This window comes from Hibiscus syriacus, unplaced genomic scaffold (genome assembly GCF_006381635.1).
Source record: "Hibiscus syriacus cultivar Baekdansim isolate YM2019G1 unplaced genomic scaffold, ASM638163v2 tig00110676_pilon, whole genome shotgun sequence".
Taxonomy (NCBI): domain Eukaryota; kingdom Viridiplantae; phylum Streptophyta; class Magnoliopsida; order Malvales; family Malvaceae; genus Hibiscus; species Hibiscus syriacus.
In genome coordinates, this window is record NW_024062820.1 from 1,506,347 (window position 1) to 1,529,435 (window position 23,089).

Genomic DNA, 23,089 nt, shown 5'->3' on the forward strand with positions numbered 1-23,089 from the left:
TCCTCAATAGCTAATATTTTGCTAAATTTTCTTGAGTGATTCAAAAGTTTCGGTTAATCTATTTTTGAAATTAACAAAAGTAATTTTAATTTAAAATCTCGAATAGGTATGATTTTAAAAAATTAAAAATTTAGGAACTAAAATAGATGAAAATTGATAATTTAAGTATTAAATTACCAACTATGGAAGAGAAAATGAAGTGAAATTTTAAAAAAAGAAAATTATTTAGGATATGATTAAGGTCATCACGTGAAAGAGTATATCAACGTGGACAAAAATATCCAAATACTAATGTAAGAAAAATGGTCAAGTTGTTTTTATCCTTGTAAGAAAAGGTCAATGGTTAAGGCAACAAGAGCACATTCTTTATATATACATTGAGAAGTTTCGTGCCTTGTTTTTATCTTTTACCAATGGCCAGCGATACCTCCATTGGATCCTTCAACATCCCTAGAATCCTTCTCATTTCCGCCATTACAATCTCCATTACCATCCTCCTTTGCCTCTTCAAAACACCGCTGCCCTTCTCTCTCTACCCACAAGCACCGGTAATCGAAGTCAACAATGTTCTCGTCTCGAATTTCATGGTCTCGGATTCGAATCTGGCGGCCAATTGGCTGGCCAACGTCACGATCTATAACCCGAACATCGCGTTATCGGTCCACGTGAAGCGAATCCAAGCTTCGGTTCTTTACAAACGCGACAGCGCGTTGTCATCGAATTCTTATCTCTAATGCCAAGTTTAATGGTTTATGCCTCCTTCATATTTAAAGAAAAAGAAAATTAAAACCCCAATGTTAAAATTTAAAGTACGAGCGCTACAAATGTTAGGGATTTGAGCGTTTAATATCAAATGGTTAAGAATTATCTTTGAACATATATTATATTATATTTATCCCGTATTAATAAAAAAAAGTATGAATAGTGTAATTTGAAAAAAAAGGTAAAATACACAAATGGTTATTGCTTTATTAAGCCTATCGACTATTAAAAGTTACAAAATGATCCTCCAACTATGGAGTGTTACTTTAAAGTTACAAAATGGTCACCTGACTATTCATTATGTTTTAAACTCATCATTTTTCTTTAAAAAATTGACGGTATTCTGAGTTGAACGTTAACATGTTGAATGTGATATGATAAAATATGATCACGAAATCTCAAATGATTATCATATCCTAATCATCATGTTAACGTCCAACTTAGACAATCACCAATTTTTTTGATGAAAATGACGATTTTGGAATATAATGAATAGTCGGGTGATCATTTTGTAACTTTTAATAGTCGAGAGACTTAATAAAGCAACATTCTATAGTCAAAAGACCATTTTGTAACTTTTAATGGTGAAGGGACTTAATAAAATAGTATCCTATAGTCGAGGGACCATTTTTGTACTTTACCCATAAAAATTATATTATGCACACACCCAAAAAAACTAAAGTACCTAATTGCAAAAAAAAAAAAGTCTTGTACGGAATTGCATGTCAATGCAACACTTAGGCACCAAAAGTCATATTAACCTTTCATTTGGTTTGGGTCAAAGAGTTGAAGAGGGCACCTTCTACTACCCAATCTGGTCCAAAATGACAGTACAAAATGTAGGCCCAACCAAACACAAGTTTTGAAGAACCAATCAGGCCGACAGATATTCGGAGATGTTTATATTATCCGATTCCTCCATCCAACCACTGCCATGGTTATGGAGCTAATGGAACATTGAAATTAAAAAAAAAAAAGCTTGTTCTCCCATTGCAAAGAAGAAAGCAGAAATGAGCAGTCTTTCGAGGCTCAAACTATCAATCCCCACCAACACAAACACTTTGTCAATCACTCTCAGTGACAAATTGTTTCCCACAACCCTCGAGCTCCCTCTTATCTCTTCATTCTCTCATTACCCCTTCAAAATAAACCCACGAAGAAAATGTCTCTCCCCTGAAAAGAACCTCCTTTTCGATCCCTGTAAGCATTAGATTGCTTCCTTTTTGTTCCTAGGCTGTTTTCTGGTTCCGGGTATTTCTTATTTTCTTGTTTTGCTGCTTTAATTGCTCTAAATGAGTTGTTTTTTTCATGTCCTTTTTGGGTATTTGTTGGTTGCTTAAAGGGAAAAAATCTTTTATTTTCAGGTCTTCGAGCTAGTAGTATAACTGATGCTGAAGTTGAAGTTGCAAAAGGTTATACAATGACCCGATTTTGTGATAGAATCATTGACTTGTTTTTGAATGAGAAACCAAGAGTAAAAGATTGGAAAAAGTACTTGATTTTGAGGGGAGAGTGGAATAAGTATAGAGAATGCTTCTATAATCGATGTCGAGTCCGAGCCGATGACGAGATTGATCCATCTATGAAGCAGAAATTAATTTCTTTGGAGAGCAAGGTGAAGAAGGTATAAACCATGCTTTTAATCTCCTAAAGTGTTCTATTTTTATGGTAACTTGTTTGGTAAATGTGTATTATGGATGTGAATGTTTTTAAGTAATTTTGGAATTTGAACGAACCCGAAAACTAACTCTGTATGCTCTAATATATTGTTCGGTATCGAAACACTTGAGGTGCATGGCTCGATTTCGATTGATTTGGTTTTATTGATAAAGCTGTGCATATGTATTTTTGAATGTTTTATGTGATTTTGGAACTTGAACAAACCCAAAAACGAACTTGGTGTGCTCTAAGATAAGGTTCACGGCTTGATTTTGATAAATTTGGTTTTAGTGATAAAGATGTGTATCATGATTGTGGATGTTTTATGTATTTTGGAACTCGAACAAACCCGAAAACACATCCCAAGTTAAACTACTTTTTTGTTGGGAACTTAAGAGAGAGGCTCAAATTGGTATATCGCTCTTATGTTCTGTATCGGGACACTTGAGATTCATAGCTTGAGTTCGTTTCTTCTTCTTGCTTTTTTTAATGTGACTATTAGTAGTCTACTAAGGAATGAGTGTTGCAGATCGATGATGAAATGGATAGACATTGTGAACTTCTTAAGGAGATTCAAGATAGCCCAACTGATATAAATGCAATCATTACAAGGCGGCGGAAAGACTTCACTGATGAATTTTTCCGATACCTGAATCTAGTTTCCGAACATGTGATGGTCTGGAGTACCGAGACGGTAAACAATATGCTAATTCTTTGTGGACTTTTTTTTTTTTTTTGTGGTTGAAAACTGGATGTTCTAAGCTGATAAGAAATGGAAGTACCTTAAAAAATGAAACTTGTTTCCCTTCCTTTCAGTCGCTTGAAATTAATTTAATTCAAGAACTTTCCATTACTTCTTTTGAAACAGAGATTGCCCGACTGGCAGCAAGATGTCTATCCGCTGTCGGTGCTTATGATAAGACACTGGAGGCTATGGAGAATTTAGATTCCGCACAGGCAAAATTTGATGATATACTAAATTCGCCTTCTGTGGACGTGGCATGCGAAAAGATCAAAAGCCTTGCCAAGGGAAAGGAACTCGACTCATCATTGATTCTACTGATAAATAGTGCTTGGGCATCAGCAAAGGACTCCAGAACCATGAAAAACGAGGTATTGCAGTTTCCAGTGCATCTCGGTCTCTCGTTCTTTGATCTATTATCATGTTCCTGAGGATTAAAATTGTATAATATGTTGCGATGGCATGGAAGTCTTTAAATTTAAACCGAGATCATTGTTCGACGCATTGACCATTAGAATATAAGATTGGAGTGATAGTGGCACGTCTTAAGATGTCGTAGAGAAAAGAAACCATATTCACATGTTATGCATTGCATCCAACAATTAAAACTGATGATTAAAACCAAACATAATCGTGATATGTAGGATGTTTTGAACATGGTGGTTCTCAAGTTTAGTTTTCATTTTTGGCATTATGAGCCTCAAATCTCAATGAAGTATATGCCATTGCCAGCTACTGTTAGGTTTTTTCTATTCTTTTAGATTTTGTTTTCGACATCTAATTGCAGGTTAAAGACATCATGTATCAGTTATACAAAGCGACGAAGAGCAGTCTTAAGAGCATTGCACCGAAAGAGATAAAGTTGCTCAAGCATCTGCTAAACATCACAGATCCGGAAGAGCGATTCTCTGCGTTGGCAACAGCTTTCTCCCCAGGCAATGAACACGAAGTGAAGGATCCTCACGCTTCATACACGTAAGAAATCCTCTTCCCTTCTTTGGACGTCAGATTATAGTGGCATGACATATTCCGCGAGTTTTCCGATTTACAGTACGCCGAAAGAGCTGCACAAATGGATTAAGATCGTGCTGGACGCATACACACTCAATAAAGAAGAAACCGACATCAAAGAAGCAAAGAAGATGAGTCAACCTGTGGTCATACAAAGGCTGTTCATCCTCAAGGAAACGCTAGAACAAGAATACTTGGATCAAAGAACGTCGACGCCGCAAACGGAGAGTGAAATGGAATCGGCGGAGTTATAAACCATATGACCATCAAGCATCTACTGTCGTGCTTTTTTGTTAGAAATGTAGAACATAGGTTTTCATGGAGAATCTAATTTTATTTTGTGGTTCATGGAGAATCTAATTTTATTTTGTGATTAATGGAGATATCACGTTATTTAAATTGTCACCGTGTATCATCATGTCAACATTATAGATCATTATGTCAGTATTGTGAATTGTCATATCAACATAGTAGCAGTCGGTGTTAAATTTATTAATGTAACATTCAATATTTGATTTTATTAGTTAAAATACCGAATTGATTTTTTTTAGTTTATCGGTCATGTTGATTTAAAAAATAGGAATTATATTAGTTTTTTCGAAAAATTAGAAACAATTCAAACAATGTTGGATGGTCGCATTTAGACATTTTAATCTCTCTTATGTTTTAGGTTTATTTTTTGTATTTTATATTGATTATTTAATTTTATAACTCTTAATATAATCTTTTAAATTCATATCTATAATATAAATTCATGCATCCGTTCGTGAACTCAAATACCATTAATCTTAAAATAAATTCTCTCCGCATTTAACATATCACATAAAAATTAAGATTCTATGAAGTTACAAAGTTTTATTTATTTTTATTAGGTAAAGACGTATTATATTTTTAAAATAAATATTAAATAACATGAAATCTTTAATAACTAAGCCAATGAGTGGATCTTTTCTCTTATTATCTTTAATTATCTTCATACTTTATCATTATATATGTGTCATCAAATGTAATTTCTGTATAAATTTATTTTAGTTATTGATTAATTTTATACTCTTAATAATCAAATCTAACACCAATCTATTAGAATTTCTGTACGAATATACTTCGACATATTTTATTCTTGCATTAGTTGTAAATTTAAACCAACAGACATTAAATGACAAACAAGACTAACATAATACGGTTAAAATTGAAAGGCGAAGAAAGAGTGATGATGGGTGTGTGGCATGCACGGGACATGAACGGCGGTGAGGTCTGTGACCCTCCTCAAGGGCATGCTCTGCCCCTAATAATGCCTACCGATGTTACCCCATCTCTCCCGCATGCCACCCTAATATAAACAACACCGTTTCTTTTGCATTAATCCAATAATTTTCTTATATTAATCTTATCTTCATTATATAAAAAAAACAAGAGAAAATAACTTCAGTGACCAAAAATATCAGATAATATACGATTTTGACCAATTTTTTTTGGATTTACGAAAATGACCAATAAAATCGCAATGCGATCTCTAATTCGCATTGCGATCTCCACTATCGCAAATTCGCGTTGCATTTCGCGTTGCGATAGTTGAAAATCGCGTTGCGATTTTCCATTTCGCGTTGCGATAGTCTATAGTCGCGTTGCGATTTTCCATTTCACGTTGCGATAGTCTACAGTTGCGTTGCGATTTTCCGTTTCGCGTTGCGATAGTTGAAAATCGCGTTGCGATTTTCCATTTGCGCGTTGCGATAGTTGAAAATCGCGTTGCGATTTTCCGTTTCGCGTTGCGATAGTCTACAGTTGTCGTTGTGATTTTCAACTATCGCAACACGAAATGAAAAATCGCAACGCGATTTTCAACTATCGCAACGCGAAACGGAAAATCGCAACGCGAAATGGAAAATCGCAACGCGATTTTCAACTATCGCAACGCGAAATGGAAAATCACTTGCGATGATGGAGATCGCGTTGCGATTTCAACTATCGCAACGCGATCTCCAACTATCGCAACGCGAAATGGAAAAACGCAACGCGATTTTCAACTATCGCAATGCGAAATGCAACGTGAATTTGTGATAGTGGAGATCGCAATGCGAATTAGAGATCGCATTGCGATTTTGTTGGTCATTTTCGCAAATCCAAAAAAAGTTGATCAAAATCGTATATTATCTGAGATTTTTGGTCACTGAGGTTATTTTCTCAAAAAACAATTGACAATATAAATTATTAAATATTTAGTAAGAGGGAGGGTTTAGGGGGAGAGAGAGAGAGAGAGATATATAGAGAGAGAAAAGAGGGGTAATGATGGAAAAGAAGAGAAAATGAATGAAAGGGAGGAATGATATAGGCTGTCTAGTGATCATCGCCCGGCAGACTGGCTTGAAAATGCCTATGGTGTATAGACATTGTCTTACAGGTTTGATGTAAAGGAGCAATGAGTGGTTGGATTTGGATAGATTTGGGTCGACAATAATCTTATTTTCGTTTAACCATCAATTATCATTCCATTTATGTTTCAAGCCAAAATGTCGCCGTTTTATATCGCACTAAACCCTACTCGTGTTTAAATAAATAAAATCGGATCTAATCGAGTTATATTGGGTAAAGGATTCATTAAGCGAATTCAATGAAAATGTTATTATCTTTTGAAATTTTGAGTTTGAACAATTGTGTTTGTAAGTGTACGTACGTTTTTAATTAATAAAAAAGATTCGAAATATATATTGTCTTTATTTGAATAATTTAGTGTCTTATCTAACTGAGTTTGATGGTATAATATTTTATATGTTTTTAATTGTTATGTTTAATATATTATATATGATTTAGAATTGTTGTTTGAATTTTTTTATTTTATAATGATTTTTTAATTTATTTATATTTCAGTCTGTGTGTGGATGCGAATACTTGAAATACGATTAAGAACTTAAACTATATTTTTTATAGATTTAAATATATATATATAAAGAATAATATTCATTTTTTATTTAAATTTAAATAATAATATTCTAAAACTGAAAAATTAAATAATTTACAAATTATAAACAGATTTAAATTTAGATGATTAAAAAAAGTGCATTTTGGACACTTGACCATCCCTAGATTCCATTCAAGGTGTATTTTATGTATAAAGCTATAAAGTATATGAATGGTCCTTCAACTATATGAAATTGTTTTGTTGAAATTATGATTATTAAAAGTTATAAAATAGTCTTCTGATTATAGAATATTATTTGTTGAGTCATTCGACCATTAAAAGTTACAAAATGATCATTTGACTATTTATATCTTCTAAACTCGTCTTTTTTTCGTTAAAAAATTAACGGTCGTCTAAATTGGATATTAACCTACTAATCGAGATATGATAAAATTATATTTTAATGATATTTATTGACACCGTATTTCCTTTCAAACATTGACTCGATGACATAATGTTTCAAGTAATGACTTGACAATATAATGTAAATGAAGAGTCGATCCACAAAATACAGTTCGAAACGGTTATAGGATAAGATTTTATCATATTTTAATGAGCATGTTAACGTCCAACTAAAAAAATCAAAAAAATTTAATTGAAAATGACGAGTCTAGAATATATGCATAGTTGAATGATTATTTTATAGTTTTGAATAGTAAAAAAAACTCAATAAAACGATACTTTATAGTTAGAGAATCATTTTATAACATTTAATAGTAACGAGACTCGATAAAATAATGTACTATAATAAAAGATCATTTGTATACTTTAACCTTTATGTAAAATAATAGGTGGTAAACTGTATAGATAACACCTAACTATAACCTATTTTTATTTTGACTATTATTTTTGAATTATTGTCAATGATAATACTAACTATTTAAATACATAAAATCAGACTACTTATCATTAAATGGTTAACGATTGTGCTGACATGACAGTTAAAATAATTTGTATAATTACACATTTAGTCTTTATTATTTATGTATTCTATTAATTTTATCATAATTTTAAATTAATTTAATATTAATCCACCAATAGTATGACAACACGTGTCACGATACAATTGAAAGACTTTTTTATATTTAATTTAAATATTTTTCTCCAACACCCGCGTTTGCTTATAAACTTACAGCAATCACTATTTATGTAATATTATAAATAATAACAGAAAATGAAAATAAAAGTAATAATAAAACGACTCAAGCCTAAGTTTATTAGGAATATAAGAACATCTAAATCATTAAAAGCTCTAATTTTTAAATTATAATTGAATACATTTTATATATATTTAAAATTGTAATCAATATAATATTTAAAATAAGTAAATAAATATAATATTTGTAAACTAAAATAAGTTCAATATAATATTTCTAAAATATATTTTTCCAGTAGAGAAAGTGGAGGAAAAAATATATTAAATTTAGTTTAAAAATAAATTTAATATTTTTAAACCAATATAATATTTAAAATAAAACTAAGTTTTATATTTTTAAACTAAAATAATTTCAATATAATATTTAAAATAATAACAATAAGTTTAATATTTTTAAACTAAATTTAATATATTTTTACCTCCACTTTCTGGAAAAAAATATTAAATTTATTTATTTATTTATTTATTTTAAATATTATATTGATTACAATTTTAAATATATATATATATATATATATATAATGTATTCAATTATAATTAAAAAATAGATTTTCTTTAATGATTTAGATGTTTTTATATTCCTGATAAACTTAGGCTTGAGTCGTTTTATTATTACTTTTATTTTCATTTTCTGTTATTATTTATAATATTACATAAATAGTGATTACTGTAAGTTTATAAGCAAACGTGGGTGTTGGAGTAGTTGTTGAAGTGCTGTAAGTTTATATTTAAATTAAATATAAAAAAATATTCCAAGTCTCTCATGTGACATTTCGTTTAACTGTGTAATATAATAGGATATATTTAAGGGTGAATTCGACACTTCACGACTTCAAAACCCAGATACTGAACTAGAAAGCAACAACCAATCAAAGCCAGGTTTACTAGAAATGCTACCTGGAATAGCGACACATTTACATTTATAAACTCTTTTGGGAAGAATCCAACGGTCCAGATCGCTCCATAGCCAAACCAATATCAACCGTCCGATCAGATTCCCTTCCCGCCCCAGTTGGCGCAGTATAAAAACCAACCTGGCCCCATTCTTGTGTTTATTTTCGCTTTTGCCCCTTCCTTTTATTTTTATTTTCTTGGGAGGGCTTCTTTAGTTTCTTTAATGGCTATTGTTGCTTTCTGCAGATAATGGGAGAAGGGTCTTAGGCTTATTATCTATGTTTCTCTCTCTGCTTTTATTTTACGCTGCAGTTCGTGCATTTTCGCCTGCAATTTTTGAAAGCAGTAATCCATCTTCTTCTCTTTGTCTAATATACAACTCTACCCAGTTTTACTCTGTAAGCTTTTTTTTTAATATATATATATAGATGTGCATTTTTTGTCTGTTATTTTTCTTTGTATTTTTCAGCTTTGCTTGAGATCAACATTAAGATCTCCGTTTCATTTTTGCTGTGATTTTATCTACCCCTTCTGTTTGGTTGCCCGTAAAACAGAAGAAAATGGAAGGGGGAAAAGATTATTATCTTTTCATGTTTGGCTTCCTTTTCTCTTCTTCGGTCTGCTCATTATTCACCGAAAAACGGAACTGTTCTTAAACGGTTTAATGCACTAGACAGTTGACTTTTTATGATCTTATTATTTTTTTTGAAGCTAAACAAAATTTGTGGTTCACGTTTTATTCCCCCTCCTACTTTAGAATCTATTCTATTTGGTAAGATTTTGTGTGTGTAAAAATTGGACTCATTTTTTGGTGTGTAATTTAGTTATATAATATTAGTTTGCATTAATGAAGGTTATCCACATTACTTTCAGCTTTAGAAAGTGAGGGCTTTACCCTTGAAAGCAATAAAATGACACGTTGATCAATTATGTTAAGCTGAAGTTGTTTGAAAAAAATGGGTTCAAGTGGGTTTCATGGATGATGTTATTGGGTTCTGAAACAGCTGATGCACGGGTGGATTTTCACCTGGAACTGACGATAATTATTACTTTTTGATTGTTTAGTTTAGATATCCTTGTAATAGATTTTGACTTATAATTTATGGTGGTTTTAATCTTGTGCTCTCAAAGATTATTCTCGAGGTTTACAGAAGTGATATCTATTTTGTTTTTCTATGTAGTTTAAAGTGGAAAGTTTTGAGAAGATTTGAGTTCGGATGTCTCCGCCACTGCTCGGTGTGGAGGAGGAAGGGCAGAGTAGTGTTTCTTCTCCACCTGTTGACTGTCTCCCCCCAAATGGCTTGGAGATAAAGGAGTGGAATTATCTTGGATTATCGGTTTTTTCTTCGGTTGACAGCTCTAGTGTCACCGGCTTATCAGAGTATAACAAGAATAATCTGAATCTGAAGGCTACCGAACTGAGGCTTGGTCTTCCAGGATCCCAGTTCCCTGAGAGAAAAACCGAGCTTTGCTTGCTGAACTCGGGGAAACTCGATGAGAAGACATTGTTTCCTTTACTTCCTTCTAAAGATGGAATCTGCTCGTCATCACAGAAAAGTGTTGTTGCTGGACACAAAAGGGGGTTCTCCGACACCATGGATGGATTCTCCGAGGTAAAAGGCACCATGTACTCCGAAAAAAATTGGATGTTCCATGGTGCTGGTCTGGACTCTCAATCTCCGCAACCTCTGTCACATGGAAAATGCTCTGTACCTCAAGCATCCGTAAGGAAAGATGTGCCTGCAAATGCTATACAAGAACGACCTTGTGCCACTAATGAAACCAATCTTAACCGTACGGGCGTTTCTAACAACAGCAGCAGTGCACCCGCTGCTAAGTAAGTATAATTAGTTTCAGGGAGGATTCTTAATCTTTGATGAGATCAAGGGAATTATATGAATATCTTGACCTTTTTCATTGTTCTTATGACATCCCATCCTTGACAGGGCTCAGGTTGTTGGTTGGCCTCCAGTGAGATCATATAGGACTAAAACCCTGGCCACTTCATCAAAGAACAATGACGAAGTTGATGGAAAACCAGGGCCTGCTGCCCTTTTTGTCAAGGTCAGTATGGACGGAGCTCCTTATCTGAGGAAGGTTGATTTGAGAATGTATTCGACCTATCGGGAACTGTCTTCTAATCTGGAGAAGATGTTCAGCTGTTTTACCCTTGGTAAGCTGCGCTCGTTGCCTTGTAACATGGAGCTGAATCCTTCTAGATGAAAGCAATGTGCAAAAGTAAAAGAAAACTTCCAACTATTGACATAGATCTGATTACCGCATTTCTATTACGATTTCAGGTCAATGTGGGGCTCATGCTGCTCCTGGGAAGGAAATCTTGAGTGAGAGCAAGTTGAAGGATCTTTTTCATGGATCAGAATATGTGCTTACATATGAAGATAAAGATGGTGACTGGATGCTGGTCGGGGATGTTCCATGGGAGTAGGCTTCATTCACTTAAAATTACTATTTGCCTTTGCCTTTTATTTTCCCAAATGCTTCTTTTCCAGTAAATCCTATATCGGATAAGCAGAATGTATCTTTCTAGACTGAATTTGCTAGTACTTAAACTAATGTGGTATACAAGCGCTGCATAATTTAAACTTATAGATTGAGATTTCCTCACCTTCAACTTCTGAACTGTAGTTTGATATTGTTGCAGGATGTTCATTGAAACATGCAAGAGGTTGAAAATCATGAAGAGCACTGATGCGATCGGATTAGGTAAGTAGTTTATGTTTAGTGAACTCCTGCAGAATCTATCAAATTCATCAATATATTTGTTTGCCTGTCACACCCTGGTGGGGATCTGGGTGTATGCATATGATTTGTACTCCTATTATACAATTTCCGGGGGTCTATTGAACGAGAGCAGTGTATCCCCAGCATTCACTTTGCCTATTGAAGCGTAACTGGATGAAATACGACGTTTTAGTGTTGTTAACCACTATTTTCCGTGTCATACAGCTCCTAGAGCAATGGACAAATCCAAGAAAGACTGTTAAACATGATTGATGATTTCCGACAGCCAAATTTGTAGCCGAAAGTTACTTTTTGTGGAGGAAGCTGTGGTAACGGAGTGCCGTGTGCTGCAAGGAAGATTATTATCATAATCCAATGTCATCTATGTTTTGATTGCACAAAATTTGGTGCCTGTTAGAAGTTTATGATAATTGTTCAGTGTTGATCCAAAAAAAAAGGTTATTGTAGTGGGAACCCGTAATGTTTTAGATGTACCGAATTCTGTTAAATGTGTGTTTAATCCTAAAACTAGCTTTTGTTACATAGACTGTTGTTTCTGAGGCGTTGTAGCCATTGTTGACAAAATATCAAAAGGATATTTGAAGAATCAAAGGGTATGCCACAGCTAACACTGTCATCATCAACAATCATTTTTTTGAAAATTTTAATTTCTCATGTTTTAATTTTTTTAATATTTTTTTATTAATAATAAGTTCATTTTCTAAAATTTTATAAATTTATTTTTTCTAAAATTATATAATTTTAATTTTCTTAATATAAAATTTTGTATATCTCTACTTTTTCCGTTCTGATAACGATGATTTCTTCTTTCTATAGCTCTAATTTATTACTGCATTAATTGAGACAAATTTACTTCTAAGGTCGTGGTTCATTACCATACGGTTTGCTACCTAGATTTGTTTTGTTATTTTTTTTTAATTTTGCAGTCAGTGCTAACATCTCTATTTTGCAGTAATATTTTCAACATAAGTTATTATCTGTTCAAAGATAAATCTCGATCATTTGATATTGAACGTTCACACCTCTAACATTTATGATACTAGAATCTGAGGTCTCAAAGAATGATAATAATTCGTGCATAACAATATCATTTTTAAGATACTTTGTTTATAGACATTTTATCTTGTCACGTAACCTATGACGTTGGTGCGTTGGCATGGTCATTAATACACGAGTTATTTTCATTGACCAAGAACTAAGAGTATAAGACGAGAGGTATCTGTACGTGTCACTCTATGGTACGATGATGAAGAATAAAAATCTAGTTGCAACTGTACAAGAAGGTGCTAATATAAGCGGGCGATGAGAAACATTTGTAAAGTTGATAAAAATAAAAATAAAAATGTCCGCATTCCTCTGCTTGTTCTTTCTACTTTTATTTTCATGCAGACAATCCACTAATGCCCAGAATGCCACCACTGATCCTTCTGAAGGTACTCTCCTCTCTCTCTCTCTCTTATAGATAAATATGTATGTAGCATATACTTATGCATACAACCGTGCGTGGAACTAATAATTAATTATATTTTTAAATAATCGTGTGTGATTGTAAGATAATATCTGTTTAAAATATTTCTTAACCATTGATAACGTATCCACACCTTATAAATGCAGTTGTTCGATCCCATATCATCCAAAGAGAACAACGTTTCTCTTTTACCATTGAAATCACTCATTGAATTCTAATTAATTATACTTATATATCAGCCAAAGCAACATAAAAAAAACTAGTGAGTTTGATACTTATCTATCTAGGTAGAATTATAAGAACTGTAAAAACTCAAAACATAAAACTTTGGTTAAGTTGAAATAATATCGTACCAGTTAATTTCAATGTGGTTAAACATATAACATCATATTATAAATATATATATATATATATATATATATAGGGATAAGATTATGTTATACAATGTAAAACCCTATTAGTGAAAATAGATAATTGAGATTAACAGTAATAAATGCGAAGATATTCATTGCAAAAAATAAACAAGGAGTCAATCTCAATAATCTATTTTTATTCATCAAATGATCCTAAATTTGTGTAAAACTACAAAATTTTACATTACGTAAATAGATCTTAACCCCTTCTCTATCTCTATATATAAGTTTTTGATTCTATCTTATTTTATATCATAATAATTAAATTTATGAAAAGTAACATTTTATATCAATCAAACATCATTTCATATTGGAGATTTCTATGGGCTATCCAATGATATTTTAACATATTGTAAATTTTGTCAATGTGTTTGAAAGCATAAATTGACAATTCTTTAATATAATCACACCATCAATTGACACTTCTTTAAAAGACTATGTCCCCACCATATCAATTGTCAAACATTTTTTTAAAGACTTGATGACTTTAACTTGTTGTAGATACACATGTTGAAACTCCTGAAGGCTGCCCATTGACTACCTTCTTTAATTAGATTAAAAAATATATACGGTTATAAATTTTGCCAACCATCTTACTTGGAAATTACCAAGTTACCATTTCTAATATAAGTACAAGATTATATCTCTTTAAAGATAACTCTTGACTGTTTGACATTGAATATTTACACCCCTGACATTCCAATTGCTCGAACCGGGACGTCAAGGAATCACAACAATTATTTTACCACTGAAATCACTCGATTCGTGCTTTTTATATAATCTTTTTAGACATAATGTTTATATAATCTTTAAATAAAATAGAAAACTATCTCATCTTATTAATTATTAAACTATTTTTATGTTTTTATTTTTATCAATAAATTAATTTTTCTATAAATATAATCATGAGTATTATATATATATATATATATATATATATTAATAATTCATAGTTAATTTTAACTCTTAATGGTATGTTGTAAATTTTATCAAGATGTTGAAACTTTTGAAAGAATTAATTAACAATTCTTTAAAAAAGGTTATGTCCCAATCATATCGATTGTCAAACATTTTTTTAAGACCAGTTGATTTTTAACTGTAGATTTTGTCAATATGTTGAAACGCATGAAGGACTGCTTACAGTTGACTACATAATATAGAGGATTATAAATTATAAATTTACATATGGGTGTAAATGAACCGAACTTGAATGATTAATGTTATGTTCGTGTCAATTTATTTATTTTTGAAGATTTTATTGTTCATTTATTTATTGTTTACGAACATGTTCACGAAAATATTCGTTTAATGTTTGTTTAGTGTTCGTTTAGCGTTCGTTTTTACATTCAATTTTTAGTTTTACCCTTAGTTCTTAAACTCTTTAAAATTCACGGTTTAAAATTTAATTTTTATCATGTGTTCAATTTAGTCACTACTGTCACAAATATTTAAAATGTTAAAATGGAAAAATGAAAACTGGGTAAGAAAACTTGTTCATGAACATAATAAAGGAGTAGATAAACGACATTGTTCATGAACATAAACGAACCGAACACACCTCTCTTTGTGTCACTAGGGATAAATTATATGAAACCTTAACAAATATAAATAGTAATAACATTATTATTATTTCTTACTTTTGTATAGTTTTTAAATAAAAACAACTTATACAAGTAATAATTATTAATTTTCCTTCACCAATTGTTAATGAATGGGGAAACAGTGAGGGCATTGAACTCAATCTTCCAACAATGGGATGCACAAGCAGCAGATTCATGGAACACAAGTGGAGAGCCATGCACTGGAACTGCTCTCATCCAAAGTGTTTCTGTGTTCGAGGATCCTCTCAATAACCCCGCTATCACATGCGACTGTTCTTTCAACCGTGCCACCGTTTGCCACATTACTCGACTGTATGATTATTACGATAGTATATTTTAGATATTTTTTGTATTTTCTATCGATAATCTGTTTTCTTCTTCTATCGATATTTTTTTACATGTTTTAAAAACTTTTAACAGGAGGGTATATGCTCTAAATAAACAAGGAGGGATGCCAAGGGAGCTTTTGGATTTGCCTTTTCTGACATTGTTGTAAGAGATTTCAAAAATAGTTACAATATTTTGTTTTTCTTTTAGTTATGGAAAAAGGTTGGTTTTTTCAGTAACTGTGTCTGATTATAATTATTTATATTGCTGGGTGAATGCAGGAATATTGATCAAAACTACTTCTCTGGTCCCTTGCCAACATTCATTGGAAATATGTCCAGATTAGAGTCACTGTGAGTAAACAAGGATAAGCTGATGAATGCAATTCAGTTTTTGATAGACATACTGGAAAAGGAATTCATATTTGGATTATTCATTCGTGTAGGTCAATCGCCCACAACAATTTCTCTGGACCCATTCCAAAGGAGCTTGGAAACCTTCACCAGCTATCTAAGCTGTAAGAATTGAAAGGAAAAAAAAACAAGTTTTTTTCAAGTTTCTTCAAAATAATCATGTGGATCAATGTCATGCAGGTCTATAGGTAATAATAATTTCTCTGGAGTATTGCCCCCAGTACTTGGTAATTTAGTCAACCTTGAAGAACTGTAAGTTGTTTCTTTAGTTGTTTGTTGGGGATGTACATGATTGTGTTTACAGGTTACCCTAAGAAAATATGGATTTGGCAGATATATTGACAGTTCTGGATTGGGTGGTGAGATTCCCCCAACATTTGCTAACCTTGATAAGCTGCAAAAAGTGTAAGAAAAACCCTTGTCTCCATTTCATTTCCTTTTTCTCATGGTCCTGCAATTTATCTATCTACCTTACCTTATTAACAGTAAGCTATGTTCAATTTCAGGTGGGCATCTGACTGTCCAATCACAGGCAAATTACCAGACTTTATTGGCAATAACTGGACCAATCTTATAGAATTGTAAGTCATGAAAACATGTTGGTTAATCTGCAAGACTCAGAAGGATATAACTTTTGCCCTGATTTTTTTTATCAATCTGTCAAATGTTTATGCAGGAGATTTCAAGGGAACTCATTTGAAGGACCAATACCATCCAGTCTTGCCAATTTAACTTCATTGACTACTTTGTAAGTAGAGATATCATGCATGTACGTATGTTTTTCTTCTACATGTATTGTTTATTACGCTCGTATATCGTGTAGGCGAATCGGAGATATATACAATGGGAGTTCTTCTCTTGATTTCATTAGAAATCTAAAGGGCTTGAATGACTTGTGAGTTCAGTTGTTTTCTTTCTTTTTTTCCTTCTAAATTTACATGATTAACATATTAATTTTTCCTGTAGGGTTCTAAGAAATGTCATGCTCAATGGTATTTTTCCATCTTACATCACTGAATTACAATCTTTACAAAAGCTGCAAGTGTTATTAAAAGTTAACTGCTTCAATAACATGTGATATTTGCCTTGCTTCATGTTCCAAATTTCTTTCTGTTCCAGGGATTTGAGTTTCAACAACTTAACAGGCACAATTCCAACTGCTTTGTTCACTATGAATTCTCTCCAAGACTTGTAAGCAACAACAAAAAAAAACAAATGAAAACCATCCCCTTCATTGCTTGAAAAATCTTTCCCTTCATTCATGGTGTTGAAATGTCAGGTTTCTTGGAAGTAACAGTCTATCAGGTTCCATTCCCAGCCAAAAGAGTGACTCTCTTCGGACCATGTAACACTCATTATATCACTGTCACACCGGTTTATTTCATATTAGCCGTAGTCGTCGACGTCGTCTTCCATACTTACCGTCCACTAACAGACTTCGTTATGCAGAGATTTATCGTACAATTTTCTATCAGGGGACTTGCCTTCTTGGATAAACTCAGGCTTACAACTGTATGTATCATAAAACCGGATACTTCATTGTTGTACATATATCACATTTTAAAGAAGGATCCAATTGAAAATCAATACCAATAAAAAACTTGTTTCATGGAAATTTTGTGTAGAAACCTTGTGGCCAACAACTTCTCATTTAACAGCTCAAGCAAAAGGTGAGTTATTGCCCTGCAGCACCCAGTTTTCTCCTCTCCTGCACTTTCTTTGAAGTTCCTAATCAAGGAATTGTTTTGAAATTACTCAGGCTTTTACCAGGATTAGAATGCCTTCAAAGAAGCTTCCCGTGCAATCGAAATTCTCCACGATGTATTAGCTTAAACTTTGGAACCAGTATCTGTTTTTGAGGTCTTAATTATAACGTTTAATCAAGACCAATGCTTATCATGATTTGCTAACACATTTCGATGTCGGCATTGGCAGATGCGAACTTCTCGATCAAGTGTGGCGGACGAGAGATGACGTCTAATGGGATACTGTTCGATGCTGAAAACAGCACTCTCGGCGCTGCAGCTTTTAACATGATCGCCACGCAGAAATGGGCGGTTAGCAATGTAGGCTTGTTTGCAGATAGAAAAAATCAACAGTATGTGCAAAACACCTTATCACAAATAAGGAGGACCAACACTCCAGAGCTCTATCAGACTTCAAGGCTATCCCCTGGGTCACTCAGATACTATGGCCTAGGCCTTCAAAATGGACACTATACCGTAAGATTGTTCTTTGCAGAGACAGCTTTCCCGGAGCGTGCCTCGCGGTCCTGGGAGAGCCAGGGAAGACGTGTTTTCGACGTCTATATTCAGGTAATATTTTCGCTTCATTTAAATATTCATATCATTCTAAGCTATCTATAATGTTACACTTAGACATACTTACTGCTACGATATTTCGTTAATGCTTCATTAGGGAACACGTCAATTAAGGGATTTCGATATATCGAAGTGGGCTGGCGGTGTTTTAAGAGCAATAACTATGGATTTCCCTGTTAATGTAACTGAGAATCACCTTGAAGTTCACCTGTTTTGGGCTGGTAAGGGGACTTGCTGCACACCAGAGCAAGGTTATTATGGTCCATCCGTTTCGGCCATTAGCGCTACTCCAAGTAAGAGAAGTCGACACTTGTGAATCATTAAGTGATCTTCCTGTACTTATCTTCAGTTCTCTGTTTCAAACAAATCTCTTTTGTTTCTCAGACTTCACACCAAATGTCAGTGGGATACCGCCTGGAAATCCTAAAGAGAAGAACCACACAGCATTGATTGCTGGTGTTACAGTTTCTGTTGTAGCATTGGCTTTGATACTCATATTTTCAATTATATATATGAAGAAAATAACAGAAGACGACGACGAGGAATGTAAGAACATCGGCTTTTATCGTAAAATATGTATCATATTTTGCAGTTACAGCCTACTAATTGCCTTACTCGACTCTGCAGTGCTTCTTGGCATCAACCCTAGACCAAACACATTTAGTTATTCCGAGTTAAAAGCTTCGACCAACAACTTCAGTCCTTCGAACAAGTTAGGAGAAGGGGGGTTCGGACCTGTATACAAGGTAAACTATGGTTTTAGCTTGTTATGCAACGATGATTTATTACACAATGTTACTAAATTTTAGTGTGCATTAGGGTACACTTCCTGATGGCAGAGTTGTAGCTGTGAAGCAACTTTCCGTAGCAACAAAATATGGGAAAGAACAATTTTTTACTGAGATTGCTACCATATCAGCTGTGCAGCATCGTAATCTTGTCAAACTATGTGGATGTTGCATTGCAGGAAACCGACGCCTCCTCGTTTATGAGTATCTTGAGAACAAAAGTCTTGATCAAACACTCTTTGGTACGAAAACATTCGAATATGATAATGCCATGCTCTTTTTTGGTGTGGATTAATGGAACAACTGTTTGGGATCCCTTTTACTATAAATGCAGGACAAAATGACTTGCATCTTGATTGGTCAAGCCGCTTCAATATCTGCTTATCAACAGCAAGAGGGCTAGCTTATCTTCACGAAGAGTCAAGGCCGAGGTTTGTTCATAGGGATGTCAAGGCAAGCAATATTCTGCTCGATGCAGAGCTCTGTCCGAAGATATCTGATTTCGGATTGGCAAAACTTTACGATGACAAGAAAACACACATCACCACTCGTGCTGCTGGAACAATGTAAGAACTTTCAACCCTTTTGTTCACCAGTCCTGCCATACTAGCTCGAACATTACTCACCGACGCGATGTGATCATCTTGAAGCGGTTACCTGGCACCGGAGTATGCGATGCGCGGCCATCTTACGGAGAAAGTAGATGTCTTCAGCTTCGGTGTTGTTGCCTTGGAGATTATAAGTGGTAGACCAAACTGTGATAACACCTTAGAAAATGACAGAATTTATCTTCTTGAAAGGGTAATCCCGAAAGATATATGTTCCCCATTTGCAGTACTATTTGTCCGATTCTGTAGGGTAATTACTAATTAGTTTGTTCCTACAATGTGTCTAGGCTTGGACCTTGTATGAAAATAACCAACTTTTGAGCCTGATTGATCCGACATTAGTGGAGTTCGAAGAAAACGAAGCTCTCCGAGTGATGAGGGTAGCGCTTTTATGCACTCAGACGTCGCCGTCGATGCGACCGTCCATGTCCCGTGTTGTCGGTATGCTGGCGGGAGATAGTGAAGTGAGCAATGTTACAGCAAAACCAAGTTATGTAACTGACTGGGTTTACAAGGACATAACAAGCAACTTCATGAATGAAGAAGAATCAGAAACATGGGATCATAGCAACAGTGGCATCAAAAGCAAGAACAAGACCAGTGCAGATGATCAACCAATACTGTCACCAGTGAACATTACCGAATTCAGGGAGAGCATTGGAGAAGGAAGGTGAGAGTTGTTGTTCCATCCCTTAGTGGCGAGTTCCCTGATAAATCATTATAGCGATAAAGAATTGTACGTGTGAAATTATGAGAACATAATTGTGTTTATCGACGAGCAAGGTGCACTCTTTTTCTCCACTAGGTATAGGAAGGTTTTTTATTGAAGCCCATATCCCTTGTCTTGTCTTGTATATTTTATCATGGAAGAATGACATACAAACTACCTTTTTTAAAAAAAAATATGAACATAATTGTGATCATGAAGATAGGTACGTGGTATGTAATGCATGATGTACGACTTAGAATGGTATGAATTTCTACGTTGATTAAAACATTACCTGAAAATAAAAATCGAAAACAAATGCTTGCTATTATCTTTGGAAAAACTGGATTCTAAAATATCATTGTAAAAATTTGTTGATTTTGAGCTGTTAAATATTATTAATAAAATCTTATGAAAATTGGGAACCCGCTGATTTCTAATCCTATAAAACTCTGGGTTCAAGTTCTTAAAAGCAAGTATAAATGGGAGGATCCGCTTCTTATTACACTTCATTGGTGCAAATGGCTCGCGACTTTGGAAGGGGTTGCAGTGTATTTGGATGGAGTTTAATGAAGATATCATTTGGATCGAAATGGACGTTCCACGGACTTTTTTGTATGATTATTGGTGGGATGGTATTGACAGGGCTTCTGTTCTTTTATTCCGGAGAAGGATCCCCGAGTCCAATTTCAGTTCATGATTTGTGCCTCCCTCAAGGTACTTGGGATTGGGATAGAATTAAAAATGTCCTCCCTGATCACATTGTTCAACGCATTGCGGCTACTCTTCCTCCCTTGGAGAGGTTAGGCCCCGATTCGGCAAGCTGGCGATGGGGACCTGATCGTGTTTTCACTACCAAATCAGCGTGCATGGCCTTAAATCAGCAGCTTCCCATGGTTAACAGTTTTAATTGGAGCTTGGCATGGAAGATTGAGGTCCCGCAAAGGATAAGAACTTTCTTGTGGATTGCCATTCAGGATCGTCTTTTAACAAATGTGGGGAGAGAGTTCGTCGTAACTCGTAACTTATCTAACAATGAGGTTTGCCTTATTTGTGGAGGAGGTGCCGAATCGATAAGTCATGTTCTACGACATTCAAAGCTGCCAAGGAAATTTGGCCAAGGGTGATTCCTTCTCGTCAGCCGCATACATTTCTCATCTTGCCCATGAAGGAGTGGTTCGAGAAGTATCTGGATCCATCAGACATGTTTTCGGCTTGTAAATAAGATTGGAGAAGTCACTTTGCTGTATATTGTTGGATCCTTCGGGTAAATAGTTGTAGTATTCTATTTGATCCCGAGTATGTGCAAAGAGAAGACCTAACCGGATGCAAGAGGTTTGCTGAGGAGGTTATTTCTGGTCGGCTCACTGATGCGCAGACGGTGGAACGAACGATTCCTGGTGCTTCGAAATGGTCGAGACCGCCTCTAGGTTGGGTCAAAGCGAATTCCGATGGTGCAGTACGACCAAATGACAAGGTGGCGGCAGCAGGGGGTTTGATTAGGAATTCAGATCGGAACCACCGTCTTCTCAGAGCCACCGATGGAGCTGCTTCAAGTTCTAAAGAAATACTTGCTGGAGTCCTCTAGTTAAGTTTCAGTTCTTTGTCAACAAAAAAAATATATTATTATTAAAATTTGATCAGATTTGAATGAGTACATAATCAAAGACAATTATTGTCTTGTGAAATATTTGGAATTTCAATATCAAAAATTATTTTTGATTGTCTTACTATTTCAAGTGCGGTTAAGTTTTAAGAAGTATTTTTGACATCTCAAAATTAATATTTTTTTATCAAGATATTTTCAAGTCTCACATTATTTATATATAATTTTTTTAAAATACCTATTGAACAATTAAAGACGAAACTTATAATTGTACCATGTCACTCAATTTGTTAATACTTCATGATGTAAATTATTTTTGTCACTTAAGTTTGTATATATATTTGCTTTGATCACTCAATTTTAAAAAGTAATATTTTTATGATTAATTTTTTTTAGTTTTACTAGTTTTGATCACTCAATCATTAAATTTTTAATGTCGCTTAATTTTTCTTGATAAATGTATGCCAAAAAAAATTCTAAAATTTTCCTATCAAATCTGAATGTGAGGAGATCAAGAAGAATGATAAAAACAATATAATAGATTTCACACTGATCAAACGACAGAGATTAGAGGTTGGATTAAGATAAGCTGAAACTTTAATTTGAATTTTGCCGGTTATGAGGGGATTTCGAAGAAAACAAAATTTAAAAGAGCAAAGGGGAGCATTTTGGTACCAATTATGTTGAAATGATAGCCGACGAAGGTTAGAAAGCGACGGAGAAGGATTCTAATAATGAGAAAGACAAACACAAACAAAGTCGAGTGACAAAATGTAGTTTACCCTATTATTTTGTTACATCAATCAAAACACTTGGACCACCCTAATTTTAAACATCGTCAACATGATCCTTATCCTTCTCTCCTGCTATGGGCCGTGGATAATGTAGTAGT

At 33.9% G+C, this 23,089-nt stretch overlaps 3 protein-coding genes and 1 pseudogene across 6 annotated transcripts in view; 3 read left to right on the forward strand and 1 right to left on the reverse strand.

Moving 5' to 3' along the window:
- The first annotated feature begins 1,757 nt into the window (after window positions 1-1,757).
- Window positions 1,758-4,443, forward strand: LOC120137741 (annotated as a pseudogene).
- Window positions 4,444-9,430: 4,987 nt separating this feature from the next.
- Window positions 9,431-12,432, forward strand: LOC120137744 (auxin-responsive protein IAA9-like). Of its 3 annotated transcripts, none has more exons than XM_039153430.1 (6): window positions 9,431-9,581; window positions 10,365-11,020; window positions 11,130-11,356; window positions 11,484-11,625; window positions 11,846-11,907; window positions 12,151-12,432. In XM_039153430.1, exons 2-6 carry the CDS (start codon window positions 10,401-10,403, stop codon window positions 12,186-12,188), a joined length of 1,089 nt encoding a protein of 362 aa, XP_039009361.1. In that variant the 5' UTR covers window positions 9,431-9,581; window positions 10,365-10,400; the 3' UTR covers window positions 12,189-12,432. The 3 variants fall into 3 exon arrangements, with proteins under 3 accessions (XP_039009361.1, XP_039009362.1, XP_039009360.1); XM_039153431.1 differs by having other exon boundaries at window positions 10,386-11,020; XM_039153429.1 differs by having other exon boundaries at window positions 9,432-9,581; window positions 10,372-11,020.
- Window positions 9,552-23,089, reverse strand: part of LOC120137746 (esterase C25G4.2-like) — a 33,551-nt gene continuing 20,013 nt past the window's right edge. The window contains exons 8-9 of one of the 2 annotated variants that reach the window (XM_039153432.1): window positions 16,730-16,750; window positions 9,552-9,564 (exon numbers count right to left, since the gene is read on the reverse strand). The gene's annotated coding sequence lies outside the window, so the exon portion shown is untranslated. Of the gene's footprint in view, window positions 9,565-16,729; window positions 16,751-21,865; window positions 21,877-23,089 lie in introns of those variants that run through there. The other variant, XM_039153433.1, reaches the window with a different exon arrangement.
- Window positions 13,289-20,812, forward strand: LOC120137797 (probable LRR receptor-like serine/threonine-protein kinase At1g56130). The gene is made up of 23 exons (XM_039153456.1): window positions 13,289-13,379; window positions 15,551-15,740; window positions 15,849-15,920; window positions 16,037-16,108; window positions 16,201-16,272; window positions 16,349-16,420; window positions 16,502-16,573; window positions 16,746-16,916; window positions 16,992-17,063; window positions 17,135-17,206; window positions 17,288-17,359; window positions 17,448-17,513; window positions 17,618-17,680; window positions 17,794-17,838; window positions 17,928-17,989; window positions 18,104-18,483; window positions 18,587-18,782; window positions 18,874-19,035; window positions 19,117-19,235; window positions 19,309-19,519; window positions 19,612-19,843; window positions 19,928-20,078; window positions 20,173-20,812. Exons 1-23 carry the CDS (start codon window positions 13,289-13,291, stop codon window positions 20,557-20,559), a joined length of 3,102 nt encoding a protein of 1,033 aa, XP_039009387.1. The 3' UTR covers window positions 20,560-20,812.

What these genes read in the sequence shown, in the direction of transcription:
- LOC120137744 (XM_039153430.1), top strand. Translation starts at nt 10,401, where the DNA reads ATGTCTCCGCCACTGCTCGGTGTGGAGGAGGAAGGGCAGAGTAGTGTT. An exon ending in GTTCAGCTGTTTTACCCTTG is followed by an intron (nt 11,357 to 11,483) that starts GTAAGCTGCGCT and finishes TTACGATTTCAG; the next exon opens with GTCAATGTGGGGCTCATGCT. An exon ending in CACTGATGCGATCGGATTAG is followed by an intron (nt 11,908 to 12,150) that starts GTAAGTAGTTTA and finishes CGTGTCATACAG; the next exon opens with CTCCTAGAGCAATGGACAAA.
- LOC120137797 (XM_039153456.1), top strand. Translation starts at nt 13,289, where the DNA reads ATGTCCGCATTCCTCTGCTTGTTCTTTCTACTTTTATTTTCATGCAGA. An exon ending in TTAGTCAACCTTGAAGAACT is followed by an intron (nt 16,421 to 16,501) that starts GTAAGTTGTTTC and finishes TGGATTTGGCAG; the next exon opens with ATATATTGACAGTTCTGGAT. An exon ending in CAATCGAAATTCTCCACGAT is followed by an intron (nt 17,990 to 18,103) that starts GTATTAGCTTAA and finishes CGGCATTGGCAG; the next exon opens with ATGCGAACTTCTCGATCAAG.